Source organism: Thalassophryne amazonica, chromosome 2 (assembly GCF_902500255.1).
Source record: "Thalassophryne amazonica chromosome 2, fThaAma1.1, whole genome shotgun sequence".
NCBI lineage: Eukaryota > Metazoa > Chordata > Actinopteri > Batrachoidiformes > Batrachoididae > Thalassophryne > Thalassophryne amazonica.
Window position 1 is genome coordinate 39,146,762 of NC_047104.1, and position 18,095 is coordinate 39,164,856.

The 18,095-nt window shown below is 40.2% G+C and overlaps 1 protein-coding gene across 3 annotated transcripts in view; it reads right to left on the reverse strand.

Moving 5' to 3' along the window:
• Positions 1-300: 300 nt before the first annotated feature.
• Positions 301-18,095, reverse strand: part of mctp2b (multiple C2 domains, transmembrane 2b) — a 138,366-nt gene continuing 120,571 nt past the window's right edge. For all 3 annotated transcript variants that reach the window (XM_034185177.1, XM_034185171.1, XM_034185186.1), the window contains 5 exons: positions 17,765-17,806; positions 16,367-16,476; positions 16,116-16,225; positions 9,482-9,579; positions 301-1,139 (listed from right to left, as the gene is read on the reverse strand). In XM_034185177.1, the coding sequence (XP_034041068.1) occupies positions 1,083-1,139; positions 9,482-9,579; positions 16,116-16,225; positions 16,367-16,476; positions 17,765-17,806 (417 nt within the window). In that variant the 3' untranslated portion in view covers positions 301-1,082. The remainder of the gene's footprint in view (positions 1,140-9,481; positions 9,580-16,115; positions 16,226-16,366; positions 16,477-17,764; positions 17,807-18,095) is intronic.

Below are 18,095 nucleotides of genomic sequence, written 5' to 3' on the forward strand. Positions count from 1 at the left end.
CTCCACTTTTTGCACTGAGGTCATTGAGGTTTTGCTGTGCATGATGGGACGCCGGCCACAGGCGTCCCGTAACAGCAGCTGAGAGGAGTCACTGAGGTCCTCCTGCTCACGGCAACGCCCAAGGGCCATCAACACAGCGGGGGAGCTGTTCCCACAGAACTGCCTTGCTTCATGAAAGCCTAATGAAAAAGGGGGGGGGGGGGGGGGGGAGCTGCAGTACGTGGAGGGCGCACATAGGGTGTGCAGGAGAATTCAAAGAGCTGAGGCAGAGAGGAAGACAACAGCATGCATGACGCTTTGTGTGGTCGAGTGCTTTTATTACCATTATAAAGCAACAGACACAAATTCTTCATCTGTGATTGTCATTAATAAATAACATGCACACAAATGTCCCCCGTTCCAATTGTAGCAAATGCATAAAGCAGTCATCTTTTAAAAAATTGCAAATTATGCATTATTATAAGAAAATAAAAAATCAGTCACTACTGCATGCGTCAAACACTTCACCCCTTTCTACCCTTATTTTAAAAATACATCATGTGATCCATAAATTGTGCTACTGTCATGGGATACAGTTGTGTGTGTGTGTGTGTTATAAAACTGTTTGACATTTAAAATGCAGAAGCAAACCCTTTGTAATGATTTTTACTTTTATGACCCACAATGAGATTTGTGTTAATCCCAGCAGAGATTTCAGAAGTTCGTTTTTGTTTTTTAGAGTGGTTGAAAAACAATTTGAAAAGTGTTCATATCTGACATTGAATTATGTAAATTATACATAACATTTAACATGTGAAATATGTACATTCAGCCCTGGGACTTGAGATGTACAAATGAAGCAGCCTTTGATTAATAATTGATAGAATATAATATGTACACAATAAAATATCTAAAATATATTTGGAAATAATTTTACAAGGTGATGGACAGCACATAGGGTTCCATCAGTAAAATCTGTTGGAAAATAAAACGTTCTTAGTGCTGACGTCTTTGGCTGGAGGGTGTTCGGGTGGCGAAGCGCTGAGATTCATACACACCGCAAACCAATTCAACGTCACGCTACGTTTACACTTCGTCCTGTGCTATGAACTCTTCTTCTTCCTCACTGAGCCACTGCTTTTTATTAAACTGTACTGAACCTGCAGAAAGAAAAAAGGTGCAAAAATAGTGAGAATCATCTCTACCACACAAGCAGCAGTAGACTTTGTGACCAGCACACTGAGACTTTGAAAATAAAAAGGAACTGACAAACAAACTAATTTCAAAGTACATGCAAAATCAACACCACACACATTAAATGATAAAATGTGATAAGATTATTCATTACAGCAAGCCAGGCAGCAGACAGGTATATAATCTGCTAAACAAGCAAAACAAACTTCCATTTTCTACTGATCTGCTGCATCAAAGACAACCAACTTAGAATTGGTTTATCCTCAAATACCCTTTTTATTTGGAAAATGTAAAAGTGATAGCATTTACAGTTTTTGAGTAATCATGCTAAAGTTAACGGAGTGGATTCCATGATCTATTCAATCAGTGTATTTTACAGGGTACATGCCTTGACTTTGTCTAAGAGTGGAACCTTGCTCATGGAGATCACCTGTCCTGCATGTTTTCCATGTCTATCTGCAGCAACTAAGAAATGAAGCCAAAGCAGAAGTGGGAAATCTTGCAGTCCTTAACTGGCCGAAAACCAAGCCACTGTGCATATACACCCCAGGGCTGGATCTAGATTCAGGTTGGGGGGAGGGGGACTTGCTTAGGTGTGCCTTTTACTGCAGCAGATAACTGAAACAATCATTCACTTGGTGATACAAGCATCAGATTTGGCATGAATGTTCTTCATAAAGCAGTGTTTGAGAAAAAAGCGTGGGCCACTTGAAAATCCAATATGGTGACCAGGTAGGGGTCAATGAAGAATTACACAGGGGTCAAAATTTAAAAATGTTCCAAATATATTGAACACTACATCACATTATGTGTCTGATCATAAAGATTCCAAAAGGTATAGCTGGGACTATCTATGACTGAATGTTATGGAGCTATGGGGTAAAAACAGCAAGAATGGTGACAAAGGTCAGTTTCAGTTTGTACAGGTGTCAAAAGTTAAAGGTGCTCCAATTTTGTTAAAAGGTGTTGCAAATTATTGGTTGAGCTAATAGGATTAATAAATGGAATAGTTTTGACTGTGCTGAATGCTTGGTTTGCAAAGTACATGTCAAACAATGTTGAAGTACATTGGATTCTATGGCATGTGACATATGTTATCCTGTAATGTGTCAACTGAGCATAACACATGGTGCAGACTATTCCTTTTTAAAACCCAATTAACTCAACCAATAATTTGCATCACATTTTACAAAGATTGGAGCAACTTGACATTTGTCACCATTCTTGCTGTTTTTACCCCATAACTCCATAACATTCAGTCATAGATAGTCAAAACTATACCTTTTGGAATCTTTGTGATCAGACACATAATGTGGTATAGCTTTCAATATGATTGGAGCATTGTGTAATTCTTCATTGACCCCTACCTGGCTGCCATACTGGATTTTCAAGTGGCCCGCACTTTTTTTCTCAAACACTGATTTACGAAGAAATTCATGCCAAATCTGATGCTTGTATCACTAAGTGAACGTTCTAGCCAAAAATCAAACTTTTCTGCTCCACTATTTGGCACAGCCCCAAAAATGGCATCTGGAGGCATGATTCCCTGGAAAAGTCTACAAATCTGTGAGAGCTTGGTGACGTTAGCACCACTGAGGAAGAGGTGGAAAACATGCAGGACCAGGGTTGGAGACTCTTGGTCCAAAGCCTACAGGTAAATCCATATTCCAGCAAATGTAATCCAGCATATGAAACAGTTTGGCTGAATCCGCTTTTATAATACGAATCAGCACATTACTGAAGCAATATTCTCTTATGTGACATTAGCAGCATAACTGCAGCCATCAGAGGACAAAGGCAAAAGACAAACGACAAATGGTGCCAAATGGCTTTAAAAATGCACAAAAGCACAAATATTAAGAGGAAGGGGAGAAGACAGAAACTGTTTAAATATTTATGTCCAGAAAGACTTGGATTTTGATATTTTATTTCTATCAGGACATACTGTAGCAGTAATTACGAACTTTAAGTGCAGACTGTAGTATAGAAAGAAAGAAAAAAGTGATGCAGAAATGACAGAACTACGTATGTGGTTCTCCAATTTTAAGGATCCAAAACTGATCTGACAGTTGGCTGTGCTGTTTTACGGGCAGGTGTGTGTGTTATTCCCTCATTATTTCACAAAGTAGATTAAAATGTGATTACTTGTCTGAGGTTTATTGATTTGTGCTACATCTGCATTTGGGATTTCTGACGATGAAGTGAGGCATTATTAGGCTGGAAATCCCAAACAAACAAGAACATCAGGTGTGGCCAAACCACAAACAGAAAGAAAAATCCTCCAGTTTGCCAGATAAAAAACACCCTCAGCTACTAAAAAAACAAAAAAAAACAAAAAAACAAAAAACTAAAAAAAAACACAGTCTTTTAGTATAATTAAATTACTAAATGGACAGCTGTCTTTGGTCATTTAAAAGAAATTAAATCATTATTTAGATTCAGTTTATTTGGCTTACAAATTTGGACTGTTACAATTTGAACAAGTTGTGACTTTTCTACATGATATGAGGAGGAAATGTTTCAGTTTTTAACATTTTGCTTTGCCCCAACTTAGTTCTGTGTACAGAACTACAAGCCATGATATGAGTAATTTAATAACCTTACTAACTACATTAGTAAAATAATAACCACTAAGCACAGTGGCTTAGTGGTTAGCCCTGGTGCCTCACAGCAAGAAGGTTGTGGGATCGCTTCCCGGCCTTTCTGTGTGGAGTTTCTATGTTCTCCCCGTGTGTATGTGGGTTTCCTCCCACAATCAAAACATGTTTATTTAGGGTCTGCTCCTTTCTCCGCCCCCGACCAAGACAGTGTCTCTATTTCTGGAGCTGGTCCCCAGATGCCGGACTGTGGCTGCCCACTGCTCCAGGTGGTTGTATTGTGTCTCACTGTAATAAGCGAAGTGCGCATCTCAGGCCGCACAGTGCATTATGGCTAGGCTAAATTTTTCAGCTACCAACCCACAAGCTATAGAGGCGGAAAGCAGCAAAGAGTACTGTGATTTGAATCACTTCAACCGCTGGAAAGTTGACGTTTTAAAGCATTTTTGTAAGCTCCGTGGATTGCCTGTTACAACCAGGACTACGTACGGCAGTGGACAGAAATGGAAAGAAGAGCTGGTTGTGCTTGCGTGTGCTGCATCTGTACAGAAAGTACCGTTAGTGCTGATGGAGGAAGAATGCGCTGCTGTCGAAAATGATCAGTGCTTGTTGATAGTTGGAGACAAACAAATTTCTGACCCCTTGAAGGCAACTGAGGGATGGTTAGACGAAGTCCAGAGACTGAAACTGTGGATACTGCAGAATATTTGCTAAGCAGGGATGAGAAATCGCTACTCCACGGCTTCATAATTACGACAATGACAGTGAGTCTCACATACAGTAGTGTTCACAATAATAGTAGTGCTATGTGACTAAAAAGATTAATCCAGGTTTTGAGTATATTTCTTATTGTTACATGGGAAACAAGGTACCAGTAGATTCAGGAGATTCTCACAAATCCAACAAGACCAAGCATTCATGATATGCACACTCTTAAGGCTATTAAATTGGGCTATTAGTAAAAAAAAAAAAGTAGAAAAGGGGGTGTTCACAATAATAGTAGTGTGGCATTCAGTCAGTGAGTTCGTCAATTCTGTGGAACAAACAGGTGTGAATCAGGTGTCCCCTATTTAAGGATGAAGCCAGCACCTGTTGAACATGCTTTTCTCTTTGAAAGCCTGAGGAAAATGGGACGTTCAAGACATTGTTCAGAAGAACAGAGTAGTTTGATTAAAAAGTTGATTGGAGAGGGGAAAACGTATACGCAGGTGCAAAAAATTATAGGCTGTTCATCTACAATGATCTCCATTGCTTTAAAATGTCCAAAAAAATCAGAGACGTGTGGAAGAAAATGGAAAACCATCAAAATGGATAGAAGAATAACCAGAATGGCAAAACTCACCCATTGATCAGCTTCAGGATGATCAAAGACAGTCTGGAGTTACCTGTAAGTGCTGTGACAGTTAGAAGACACCTGTGTGAAGCTAATTTATTTGCAAGAATCTCCCGCAAAGTCCCTCTGTTAAATAAAAGACGTGCAGAAGAGGTTACAATTTGCCAAAGAACACATCAACTGGCCTAAAGAGAAATGGAGGAATATTTTGTGGACTGATGAGAGTAAAACTGTTCTTTTTGGGTCCAAGGGCTGCAGACAGTTTGTGAGACGACCCCCAAACTCTGAATTCAAGCCACAGTTCACAGTGAAGACAGTGAAGCATGGTGGTGCAAGCATCATGATATGGGCATGTTTCTCCTACTATGGTGCTGGGCCTATATATCGCATACCACGTATCATGGATCAGTTTGGATATGTCAAAATACTTGAAGAGGTCATGTTGCCTTATGCTGAAGAGGACATGCCCTTGAAATGGGTGTTTCAACAAGACAATGACCCCAAGCACACTAGTAAACGAGTAAAATCTTGGTTCCAAACCAACAAAATGAATGCCTCGCAGATGTGAAGAAATCATGAAAAACTGTGGTTATACAACTAAATACTAGTTTAGTGATTCACAGGATTGCTAAAAATGCAGTTTGAACATAATAGTTTTGAGTTTGTAGCATCAACAGCAGATGCTCCTATTATTGTGAACACCTTGTTTCCTTGTATCCTTGGTACCTTGTTTCCCATGTAACAATAAGAAATATACTCAAAACCTGGATTAATCTTTTTAGTCACATAGCACTACTATTATTCTGAACACTACTGTATAACCTCTTTGGTGTCACGGTTGTTTTGATAAGTTGACAGACATATAATGATATGTGCATGCATGCAGTTTGTTTATAGAACATGTCAATTTTACAGTATTATGCGCCATGTCATTCATGGCGCAACATTACAGTCATAAGCCGATGCACAAAAACGGTGGCACGGTTTAAGGATACTGACAAAATAAGTGTGTGCAAGAAACTTACAATTTTAGTCCATCTTTTACGTCCGTCTGGATCTTTTTCTGTGGCGAAATTGTGTAGAATGAACGGAGGTTTACGACCACATTTCTTCTTCTTTCCGTCTTTGTGTGGATTCGGCGGAGCTTTGCATTCGTGTGTTTTCAGCCAACTTTCAAGCCTATAAATTCCGTTCGAGCATTTGAAAACAGCACAATGCGCCCCTGTCATTATTGTATGCATCGCTTAAGGCTTAAAGCCTTTGAAACAATCCCTGTAAAAGCCTTAACTTTTACAGTCTGTATACGAAATTCAATGGGAGCAGTGTGAGTGTGGTAGCTGGGATTTTTGCCCCCGTTTGACCCACGCATGCACAGATGCCATGCGCACTTCGCTTATTAGGATGGGGTTAAATGCAGACGACAAATTTTGTTGTATATACAATGACAATAAAGGCTCTATTATTATTATTTTGCAGATGCCAATGGAACTGGATCATTAATATTTATTAGGTTGGGTTGAGCAGCCGTAACAGACTAGATACCATCCAACTAGTTGACTCAGATGGTAAATCATAAAAAATAATCTATTTAAATAATGTATTTTTTTATGGTTACATCATTCAAATTACACAGTTTTAATGTAGCTACACATTTCCACTGGGGTTGACATACAACACCCCTGTCTTGAGCATTCATTACTTTTCCCAGGAATTAGGGAATCTCCTAATTCCTTTCAGTTTAGTTTGTTTCCAGTAATAATCTATTGTAGAGAATAAGGATCCATTTCAGTTTCCAGGAACCAGGATAAGAATCTGTAGCGCACGTATGAGGAATCAAAATCCACTTTCCACAGATGAGCCTGTGGCTGAAGAATAAGGAGTCAACTGTATTTAGTTAACGTTTTCATTCGTCATCCCAACCCAATCATTTAATGTTGACCTGAGAGTTGGAAAAAGTAGAAACAGCAGCATAAGGGCTTCACTCATCAGAGTAATAATGTTAAAATTGGACATGTAATAAACTGGACCATGCATTCAGACTGATCCAGGAGAGCGTGAATCAATGTAGTTGCAACATTTATTTTTAAAAGCAGAGGTACAATTTATATTGGTTAATTGTTACAACCGTAATTGTATAACACCGAAACAGTCATTCTGAATATCCCCCAAGTACTGGGCCACCCATTTGACCTTGTCCTGTGACCTTGACTTTTAACAAAATTTTCTTTATAAATGAATCACTTTGTCTTTAGGTGACCTTCTGACATTTTCTAGTTCATAAAGGATCTAACTCGTAGACGACCATACAAGACCAAAAACAAGACCCCTGCTTATGCCATCACCTAGTGCAATGCCGCCCCCCGCCCCCAAAAAAATGTTACATGGCACAATATACAACATGAACTTTAATGTATATACATGTTACTGATTTTGGATATAAATACCCTTAAAGTTAAGCTAAACATCTGAACTTTAAGCTTACTTTCATTATTTCTTTTCAATTAAAGCTTTGTATTTTTTTAAACAAAGGATAACCTAGCAAAAAGTTGTGAATGTCCAAATATTTATGGACTACATACGAGGTCTGATAAAAAAAAGCGGTCCTTTTTATTTTTTTCAAAAAATAAATGGATTTGATTCATATGTTTTTACGTCAGACAAGCTTGAACCCTCGTGCACATGCGTGAGTTTTGTCATGCCTGTCGGTGACGTCATTCGCCTGTGGGCAGGCTTTGAGTGAGGTGTGGACTCCCCCTCCCGTCGGAATCTCTGACTGAGACGCTGCAGGGAGACGGCGCGCGTTGCTTTATCAAATTTTTTCAGGACCGGTGAGGGATATCCGTGTGGACACTATTCGAGAAATTCAGCTGGTTTTCGGTGTAAAGTTTAACGGCTGATGAGAGATTGTGGAGTTTCTTTCGCTTTAAGCACAGCCCACAAAGCGGATCGGCGCGGCGCGGTTGGAGGTGGCGTCCGTCTGGCTGTTTCGAGCTGAAAACATCCTAATTTAAAGCTCTGTTCACCCAGGACGTCGTCAGAGAACAGAGAAGTTTCAGAAGAAGCCAGCATCAGGAGTTTACCCGGACATTCCACTGTTAAAGGAGATTTTGTAATGAAAGAACGTGCGGACGAAGTTGCCGAGTCGGATCCGTGACGACGTGGCAAATCCGTCTGCGCCGCGACATGAAAAACACCTCCGTGTTGAAAACCATTTGGAAAATTCAGGCGGTTTTTGATGGCTTTCAACAAGTGAGTATCTGAGAAATTGTTTGACAGCTGGGCATGTTCCAACTTGTCCGTTAAGGTTTCCAACGGAGGTGTTTTTCCTGTGGCGACCCCCCGCGGTCGGGTCCGGCCCGACATGCGAATCTGCCCGCACGTTCTTTCATTACAAAATCTCCTTTAACAGTGGAATGTCTGGATAAACTCCTGATCCCGAATTCTTCTGAAAGTTCTCTTATCTCACCACGTCTTGGGTCCACAGAGCCTGAAATTAGGAAGTTTTCAGCTTGAAACAGCGAGACGCCGCCGCCTTGGAGCGCAGATCGCTGTCAAGCGCTGTGGGCCGTCCTTACGGCGACAGTAAAACTCCAAAATCTCTCATCAGCCGTTACAATTTTCACCGAAAACCAGCTGAATTTATCGAATGGTGTCCACTCAGTTGTGCCTTACAGGTTTTGAAAAATTTTTTATCAAACAAGGCAGCAGTCTCTGAGCCATTCCTAAACAATGAAAAAATCGACGAGAGGGTGGGCCACTCCTCACTCAAAGACTGCTCACAGGCGAATGACGTAACCGACAGACGGGAAAAAACTCTCGCATGCCCACGAGGGTTCAAGCATGTCTGATGTAATCACACATGATTCAAATCCATATAGTTTTTGAAAAAAATAATGAGGTCCATTACTTTTCTCACAGACCTCGTAAATTACTGTGCATTGCTTTATCAGCTGTGATGTCACCATTGTCAGTACTGACCACTGATCTGACCACCACAGTCATTCTGTCCTATATGTGCTGCAAAAGCTTTAAAGCCGAATAAACTTCCTTCATACTTGGAATCAATTCTTGGTTTGTGCAAAGTGAATGAAATGCAGTACTTCAAGTGACACTTCCCTCTGGAGGAGGAAAGAGTTCATCCAGGAGACAGCAGGAGAGTCTCCTGTGTGTCCCTGGGAATAGGCAGTGCTGCAGACCTCCACCAGGGATATATCATGACCAAAACACAACAGAAATTATCCAGGGCCACATAATTATACAGATGAAGCTAATTATACACACAGGAGTGCAGAATGCCTGGGAGTTGTTTTAGCAAACTGCAAAGCTGGCAGGCTCTGGGATTTGCCGCTTCCCGGCTTGCTGATCCTGCAGGGCTTACCTTCTGCACATCTGAAGGCACTCGCGACAGAAAATCAAGCACTTCATTGTTGTCAATGCCGTGTGGTTTCCGTAATCTCTTGGTGAATTTATTGATACCTAAAACAGAAATTCACACCAACGTATCATTAGCAGTAGTCTCAAGTGGCTGCTGCTTGTTTACACACAAACATGTGCAGGAGAGGACACACGATGTTACGACTGCTGTACACTTTTTTCCCCTCCTGTTTTACTTTCACCTGGAACAGCAGCTGCAAAACATAATACATCATTTTAAATCACAACCATTATAGCAAAAGTGAGAAAAAGTAAAAGCTTGCAGGATCGAGGAAAAACAAGCCCATAATAATCTGAGTCTGGAAACAGGTGCAAAGAAAAAAGCAAAAGGATTCGTTTATGAATGTACCATCAGAGTGATGCAGTGGAAAGAAGATGTGAGAAATTTGATCAGATTTTGAGCATTTATGGTGCAAGGAGAAGTTACTTGACTGAAATGGAGAGAAACATTTGTCCATGAACTCGCTGTTTGATTTTCAGCTACCCCTGTTTGTTCAGGGTCGTCACAGCAGCAAAAACTTTTTTAAAAAACTTGTCATTTTGAAAAGTTAACATTATTTGTCTGATCAGAGGGCGGAGGAGGAAGAAGAAGAAAGAAGAAGCTTTTGAGTTATGGAGTAAAATGCTAAAAATGGCAAAAATGGTGAAAAAGGCCAATTTCAGTTGGTACAGGGATCAAAAATTATAAAAGTTTCAAGTTTGATTAAAAACAAGCATGTAAATTAGGGAATAACCCTGTTGTGTCTGATGATTTGCGGACGTTAATGCTAAATTTTACGGTCACAAATTCAGTTTTACCAGCGACGTGTTAAAAAGTTATTTTGCTAGAACAGAAACAGGAAACAATGGTTAGTTAAATACACAATTACAGAAAGTGTTAGTATTAAATAGAAAGTTTTCTGTTTTCCATTTTGGGGAAAATATAGATGTGGACTGTATGTCTTCCAAAGCGGCATCACTCTTCAACCTGGATAGCTGTGTTGAGTGAGATCCTGACACTGAAAAATTACATTGAGCTCAAAGCCAGAGCAACACCTGGCATCAATGTCCAATTCTGGAAGCTAATGCAGAAAGAGATTGTCCGAGTGCCTGCTTACGGCTGCACTCAGCTCCTACTGTATGGACTATAAGAGACTAGCTTCCTCCTCTCAGTGCCAGAAATCCCACTAAGGTAGGGAACAACTTTTCCAACTTGAGCCCAGTCCTAGGCCTACTTGTACTTATTCTTTTCACCATGCACAATTACTTAGATAATACAGTATTACTGTTAAGACCATTTTTTTGCCAGAAAATTGTGTTATTATATTGTTGCACAATAAATTGTGGCTACACTACAGTGTTCGATTTGGCTTGGTAGATCTCAATACCATGTCAACTTTAGACGTAGATCTCGGTTCAAAAAAGGTTGTCTTACCCAAACATGGCACAGGTTTTGTGTTTGACTTCTTTACAAACTGAAATTGGTTTTTGTCACCATTTTTTTCCATTACCATAATTCAACAATGTTAGGTCACAGAACAACCTTTTTGGAATCTTTATAATTAGACAAATAATGTGGTGTTTCTGTAATTACATTTTGATCCCTGCATAGTCATTACGTGAGACTGAGTATAGCTTCCATTCTCTGAACATTTTGTATTGGTGATGGTACATGGAGACTAGACTAACACCCCTATTCCACAGGGCACCATTCTATTATGACTGCCCATGGTGCATCATTTTCCCCCATTTAAAAAAAAAAGGTTTTGAAAACCACATTGTTCCTATGTTTATTTGGTTACACTACTCAAGAAATTACTACAGCACAAATTTTAGCAAATTCAAAAATATATTTAAGGGGACCACTAAGGCTTTGAAATTCTTCAAAAACCATTAAAAATAAAATCAAAATTTATGTTTTGGGGAGGTGATTTTGTAGTTTGGGGAGGTGATGGTCTAGTGGCTAAGCGTTGGGCCTCAGACCAGAGGATCCTTGGTTCAAATCCTTGGGCAAGGTACTTAATCTCCTAGTTGCTCCCGGTGTGTAGTGAGCGCCTTGCATGGCAGCACCCTGACAACGGCGTGAATGTGAGGCATTACTGTAAAGCGCTTTGAGCGTCTGATGCAGATGGAAAAGCACTATATACAGTGAGGAAAATAAGTATGTGAATACCCTGTGGTTTTGCAAGTTCTCCCACTTTTCATCTTAGGTACATGTCCACTGTGAGATAGATAATCAAAAAAAAAAAAAAAAAAAAAAATAATCCAGAAATCACAATGTATGATTTTTTAAAATAATTTATTTGTATGTTACTGCTGCAAATAAGTATTTGAACACCTGTGAAAATCAATGTTAATATTTGGTACAGTAGCCTTTGTTTGCAATTACAGAGATAAAATGTTTCCTGTAGTTTTTCACCAGGCTTGCACACACTCCAGCAGGGATTTTGGTCCACTCCTCCATACAGATCTTCTCTAGATCTTTCAGGTTTGGAGTTTCAGCTCCCTCCAAAGATTTTCTATTGAGTTCAGGTCTGGAGACTGGCCAGGCCACTCCAGGACCTTGAAATTCTTCTTACGGAGCCCCTCCTTAGATGCCCTGGCTGTGTTTGGGGTCATTGTCATGCTGGAAGACCCAGCCATGACCCATCTTCAATGCTCTTACTGAGGGAAGGAGGTTGTTTGCCAAAATCTCGCAATACATGAACACATCCATCCTCCCTTCAATACAGTGCAGTCGTCCTGTCCCCTTTGCAGAAGAGCACCCCCAGAGTATGATGTTTCCACCCCCATGCTTCACGGTTGGGATGGTTTTCTTGGGGTTGTTCTCATCCTCTAAACATGGTAAGTGGAGTTGATTCCAAAAAGCTCTATTCTGGTTTCATCTGACCACATGACCTTCTCCCATGCCTCCTCTGGATCATCCAGATGGTCACTGGTAAAGGGTCCTCCTGTGTAGTTCTGAGCTTTCTCAGAATCATCCTTGCCCCACAAAGTGAGATCTTACATGGAATCCCAGACCAAGGGAGATTGACAGTCATCTTGTGTTTCTTCCACTTTCTAATAAATAATCATAACAGTTGTCTTCTACCAAGCTGCTTGCCTGTTGTCCTGTAGTCCATCCCAGCCTTGTGCAGGTCTACAGTTTTGTCCCTTGTGTCCTTAGACAGCTCTTTGGTCTTGGCTATGGTGGACAGGTTGGAGTATGATTGATTGAGTGTGTGAACAGGTGTCTATTATACAAGTAACAAGTTCAAACAGGTGCAATTAATACAGGTAAAGAGTGCAGAATAAGAGGGCTTCTATTTGCAGCAGTAACATAAAAAAATTATTTAAAAAAAATCATACATTGTGATTTCCGGATTTTTTATTTTTTTTTAGATTATGTCTCTCACAGTGGACATGCACCTAAAATGAAAATTTCAGAGTGGGAGAACTTGCAAAACCGCAGGGTGTTCAAATACTTATTTTCCTCACTGTAAATGCAGTCCATTTACCATTATGTTTTCAAAGAATTGTTAATATACACTGTTTATATTGTGTCTTAACACAATAGAAGCTAGAGAGAGAGGTTTCCTCTCCAAATTCTGTAGTCTGTGCTAATTTCTGTCATAAACAGTGTGACATGAGGTATGAAACTGAAAGTGAAACTTACTGAAAGTTGTTGGGAAGTAAAACTGCCTGAAATTTCTGTTCCAGAAGTTTCAAAAGGCAGACTACACTGTCTTTATTTTATATGAGGATCATAAATGTCCAGAGTCTACCATCAATCAGGAAAACTATGAACCTAAATTTGCAGAGAATTATAACCTCACTGTGGTCCCCCTAAACATTAACCAAATCACCTCAAAAATTCACAATTGTTATTATTTGCTGGAATGGAAACATTTCTAAAATGGGGACATAAAAATCTAGATGGTAAATGATGCACCTGGTTGCCCAAGATCCCAAAAACTGGAAAAAACAGGATGAAACCGCTTTCTCTGCTTCGCTCCTAACAGGCTGGTTTATAAAGTGCAGGCCTGGCACCCTGCCTCAGCCACAACCGCAATAAATGCTGCTTCTACTTCAAATTTTTACCCTGACGGAGCACGATCAAACAAGTTTCAAGCTGTACTCACTAGGAATATGTTGTTTAAAAATATTCAAACATGACTGAGGCTGTTAAGATGGCAAACACCCAGAAGTTACCATGCACTTCCGATGATGTGGCAAATTGAGATGAAATTTTTCAAAAGCTTGAAACTTTCACCCCAATTTCAAAACTGGTGCTGATAATGGACGCAAGTACTACATACACCAAGTTTGTTCAAGACTGACAACGATGGATCAAGACATTACAATGATGCTTCAAAATGCACCCCAATTTGCTATTTGGGATGAAAAGGGAAGGAACGGTGCTTTGTGTAATAGCTCTACAATTGTTGTTTTAGCCATCTTCAGTCACTGATTCCTAATCCTGCTCTTCATCCCTGGTCTACTCAGACCTGATCAGGTCAGTCAGGTACATTCAACCAATCCACAGTTAAATGAACATTGGGACGCACCTGATTTGGTTCATCAGGTGCAGTTAGAGCAGGTAGAAATAAAAAATTTGCAATACTTTGATTCCTGAAGACCAGGAATGGGAATCATTGCCTTTGGTAGTGCCAAACACTTGCTGGACTGATGCTGAAAAATCAAACTCCAAGTGAGAGAATGAACAGCTACTGATACCAGTGATGAAACAGGGGGGTATGGAGAAAGAAAAAAAAAAATTTGGCAAGGGCCAAAGACCCGAAGCCCCTGGCGGGGTGTCTGGGGATTCTCCCTCAGAAATATTTGAGATTTCAGATGCATTCTGGTGCATTTTCAGGTCTATTTACCCACCCCAAAAAAAATCTCCCAAAAAAAATTTTTTTTTTTTGGTTGGGTCAGGTCAGTTTTTCCACCCCAGGCTTTTCACACAACTTGTATTGTGCTGCCAGCCTTTAATCAAAAAACATACATTGTGGTTCAGAAAACTACACTGTAAAAGAAATGACAATTCAAAAAACTCAAAAATAATAATTCTTAGTATCAATTCAAATGGAACAATAGGAGTATTTATCGCACAGTAATGCATCAACCTGTTCAAGAGTTTACTCACTTCTGAGATTTTCTAGTTTTGGCAGGAGCATTGGAGCCATTGATTTTCTCTGTTTTCAAATTCTTGGCCACCGTAAAATCCTTACAATGTGTTTTTACTTCAACATTAATTTCTGATTACTGTACATTTTGAAGTTAAACTGTCAAAAAATCTTCCACGAATGTCACGCACCACCCTCATTTCACCTCATGTCGTGGAGGTCGCAACTGAGCGTGTTGATCCGTCTTGATTAGTGGTGATCCTTAATAAAGCGTGATAGCGTTCTTCTCTGACGTGCGCAGAATCAAACCCTGCTGCACCGCATTGTTTCATTGCTGCAGTAATGCTGAAGGAGTACAGTGATGCCAAATCGGCTAAAAGTTTCATTCCAATGCTCCTCAGCATGCTCCTGCAGGTGTTCCACCTGCTGCATGTGCCTGATGTTTGGGAAAACGCGTGAGATGAGAGCCGCATGGAGCTACACATCTAGCTGTCTGTCTCCTCCTCCTCCTCCTCGCTGTGCCACTCCATGGCACAGAGCCCAACTACGCATGCAGTCACAAAGTTCTTCTGCTGTGGATTAATCTAGATTTTGAGGAGGACAATGGAGCGATCTGAATTGTTCAGCAGCTGATGGGTGTGTGTGTGTGTGTGTGTGTGTGTGTGTGTGTGTGTGGAGACAGTTCGCCTCATTCACAACGTGACAGAAGTTAACGATGCGCTGTAATGCTATAGCGTGCAACAACGTGGAACATTATTCTTGACCGTGCGTAATGGTTCCTGATAATTCTCCAGCAACACGTGCCATTAATCGTAACGCATGGTAACAGGTTGCAGGAGTTCCTGAGGACACCTGACGCCTCTGCTCCGAATCATCACATTCGTGATCAGTGGCTAAGAATGTATACTTCGTGGCATTCGTGACTTGTCGTCATTATGTGTAAACGCACCTTAAAAGTTAATTATTTAGCTGATAAACCTCAGCAGAGCACTAACGTCACATATTATTTTCACTCATGTCAGACAAATTTTTGTCCATTACTCAAACTCAATCTCAATCTTTTGGTTTTGACTCAGAGTTAATCTCTCGTCTGAATGCTAACAGCATTAGCATTTGAAGCAGCTGAAGGCTTAACCTGTTATCTCCACTTAATGTATGATTACTGGAGGAAAAACGCAGTTCATGACTTTTAATGTCCACAATAACCACAACAAAGTAAACCGTTAGGAAAACAACAGTGCAGTCCCCAAAAACATGACTTTATTCATTTTTAAGCCCAAAACAAATGAACCCTTCTACTTCTTTGGAAATTATTGGCGCCTTGCCAACCAACACAGTGCATTACCGCCACTAATTGTTTTGTGTGTAGAATTGAGATGAGCTGAATGAATGGACTGACGTGTGACATGTTGTCAAAAATAACCAAGAAATGTTCACCACGTGAGTAAAAACCCTGATTTCCGAGAAAACTTTCATCACTGTGATACTCACCCCATAATAAAACGATGTAGCGTATGGGGATGAAGTACGTGATTATCGTTACCGTGATGAAAATCATCAATGCCAGAGTGGACAGGAAAGGCACCGACCAGTTAAATGTGCTGCCAAACCACAAATATCACAAAGTAAGATTTTTTTTTTTTTTTTTGCACCACAAAAATTGCATTAACACAATAGCATGATGATATTTCAGTTAGCATGAATATTTCATTTTGGGGTTGGGGGGGGTCCCCAAATATTACTTTTTAATCCTCTCTCCAAAGCAGGCAATGTCATCCAGCAGGGTTTGAAGAGTGATGACACTGTCCTGGATCATGTGGAACCTCTCCATCAGTCCTTTCTTCTCAGACTCCTGCAGCAAAAACACACCACAGCTGCTTCAAAGACATCTATAACAGATGTTCACCAGCAGTAGTATCATAGTATACTTGTATTTTTAAGGCTATGCACTATCCTTCCGCACAGCCACTTTCTGTAATCTGTTCTGCGATTAATCAAGGAGGTAGCAGATTAAGTAAAGTAGCACAGACGTAGGGCACACGGTGCAGCCTGAGAGATCCCAACATGTTGCCAATGCAAGAAGAGAGCGTTACACATTACTTCAACACACTCTGCCTGTTTACCCTCTTATAGGTTGGCTGGGAGGAAGGTGGAGTCAGGCACTGCCAAGATGGAGTCATTTGGAAATGTCCCATTTGAGCTTCAAACCAGGTCTTTAAGAATCCATAGGTGATGTCATGGAAGGTTTGTCCAGCATACATAGAGTCCCGGTCAAAAGTTTGGACACACTTTCCCATACAATTGCATTGTCCAAACTGAGAAAATGTACCAAGGTCTGACCAGTATTTGTGTAAAGGCATCCTAAAAGACCAGTAATTATAAATGTTTGTCGAAAGCTTAGTGCTTCAGTTCTCTGACTAATGAACACACTGAACTCATCCAAAGTCCACTAAAATGACCTGCAGCAGGACAAGTGGTAGAAACAAGAGAAATGGTTCATGATACATCACGACACACCATGCTGAGGTACAAATTTACTCTCATTTCCTCCCAGTCAAGTACTTGTCTGAAACACTCACCGTTAAAAATTCACATTTCAGGGTCATGTTCCCACTAAAACTAGTATGAGAACCACTTAACATTACGCCAAGGCATGCCATTCAAAATGCCAACATTAAAGCAAAGCTCTGTAAACACTGTGAGTAAGCATGTCTAAGTTCTTCCATTAGTTCCATATTCATGATTTTATGTGGTGTGTAAAATTTAAAGTGTTCCCCAAATCTGGCCCAACATTTTCCCACCTCCTTATCTGCATATGAATGTGTTGTGACATGTGGAAGTTCGACCATGATGTCTTTATTAAACTGGAATCTTTTTGGTAGCAACAAGTTACACCAGCAAGTTTAATGATTAAAGAAACCATAATTGTGTGTGTCTATCATAACAGACACACCCACCCACCCACCCACAAACACACACACACACACACACACACACACACACACACACACACACACAAAAAATAAATAAGCATCTCTTAATCATGCACATGCAAAAAACAAACAAACAAACAAACAAATACATAAATAAAACTGACAACACAAGGAGTGCAAATCCAAACAGGAAGCTCAAGTGGGTACCTTCTCATCTTCTTCGTCTTCATCAGCCAAGTCCAGGGTGTCCTGAAACACATGGTGAGGGTTAAAGATTCCAAAATTTGTTCTCTGTATTTAAAGTTCAGCATTCAGTAATGAATACAAACATCAGTAAGAGGCACATCTAGTTTTACCAATTACTTCAAAAATGTATAGTGTATAAATTATCTAACTCCACAATGGCTAATACAATATTTTTCTTAAACCCCTTGAATTAAAGCTGAAAATCAACACTACAAGCACGTCTAGACTGTTTCATTTCAACTCCACTGTGGTGGTATAAAAATACAACAGCAAGCATCATTGCACAAATACA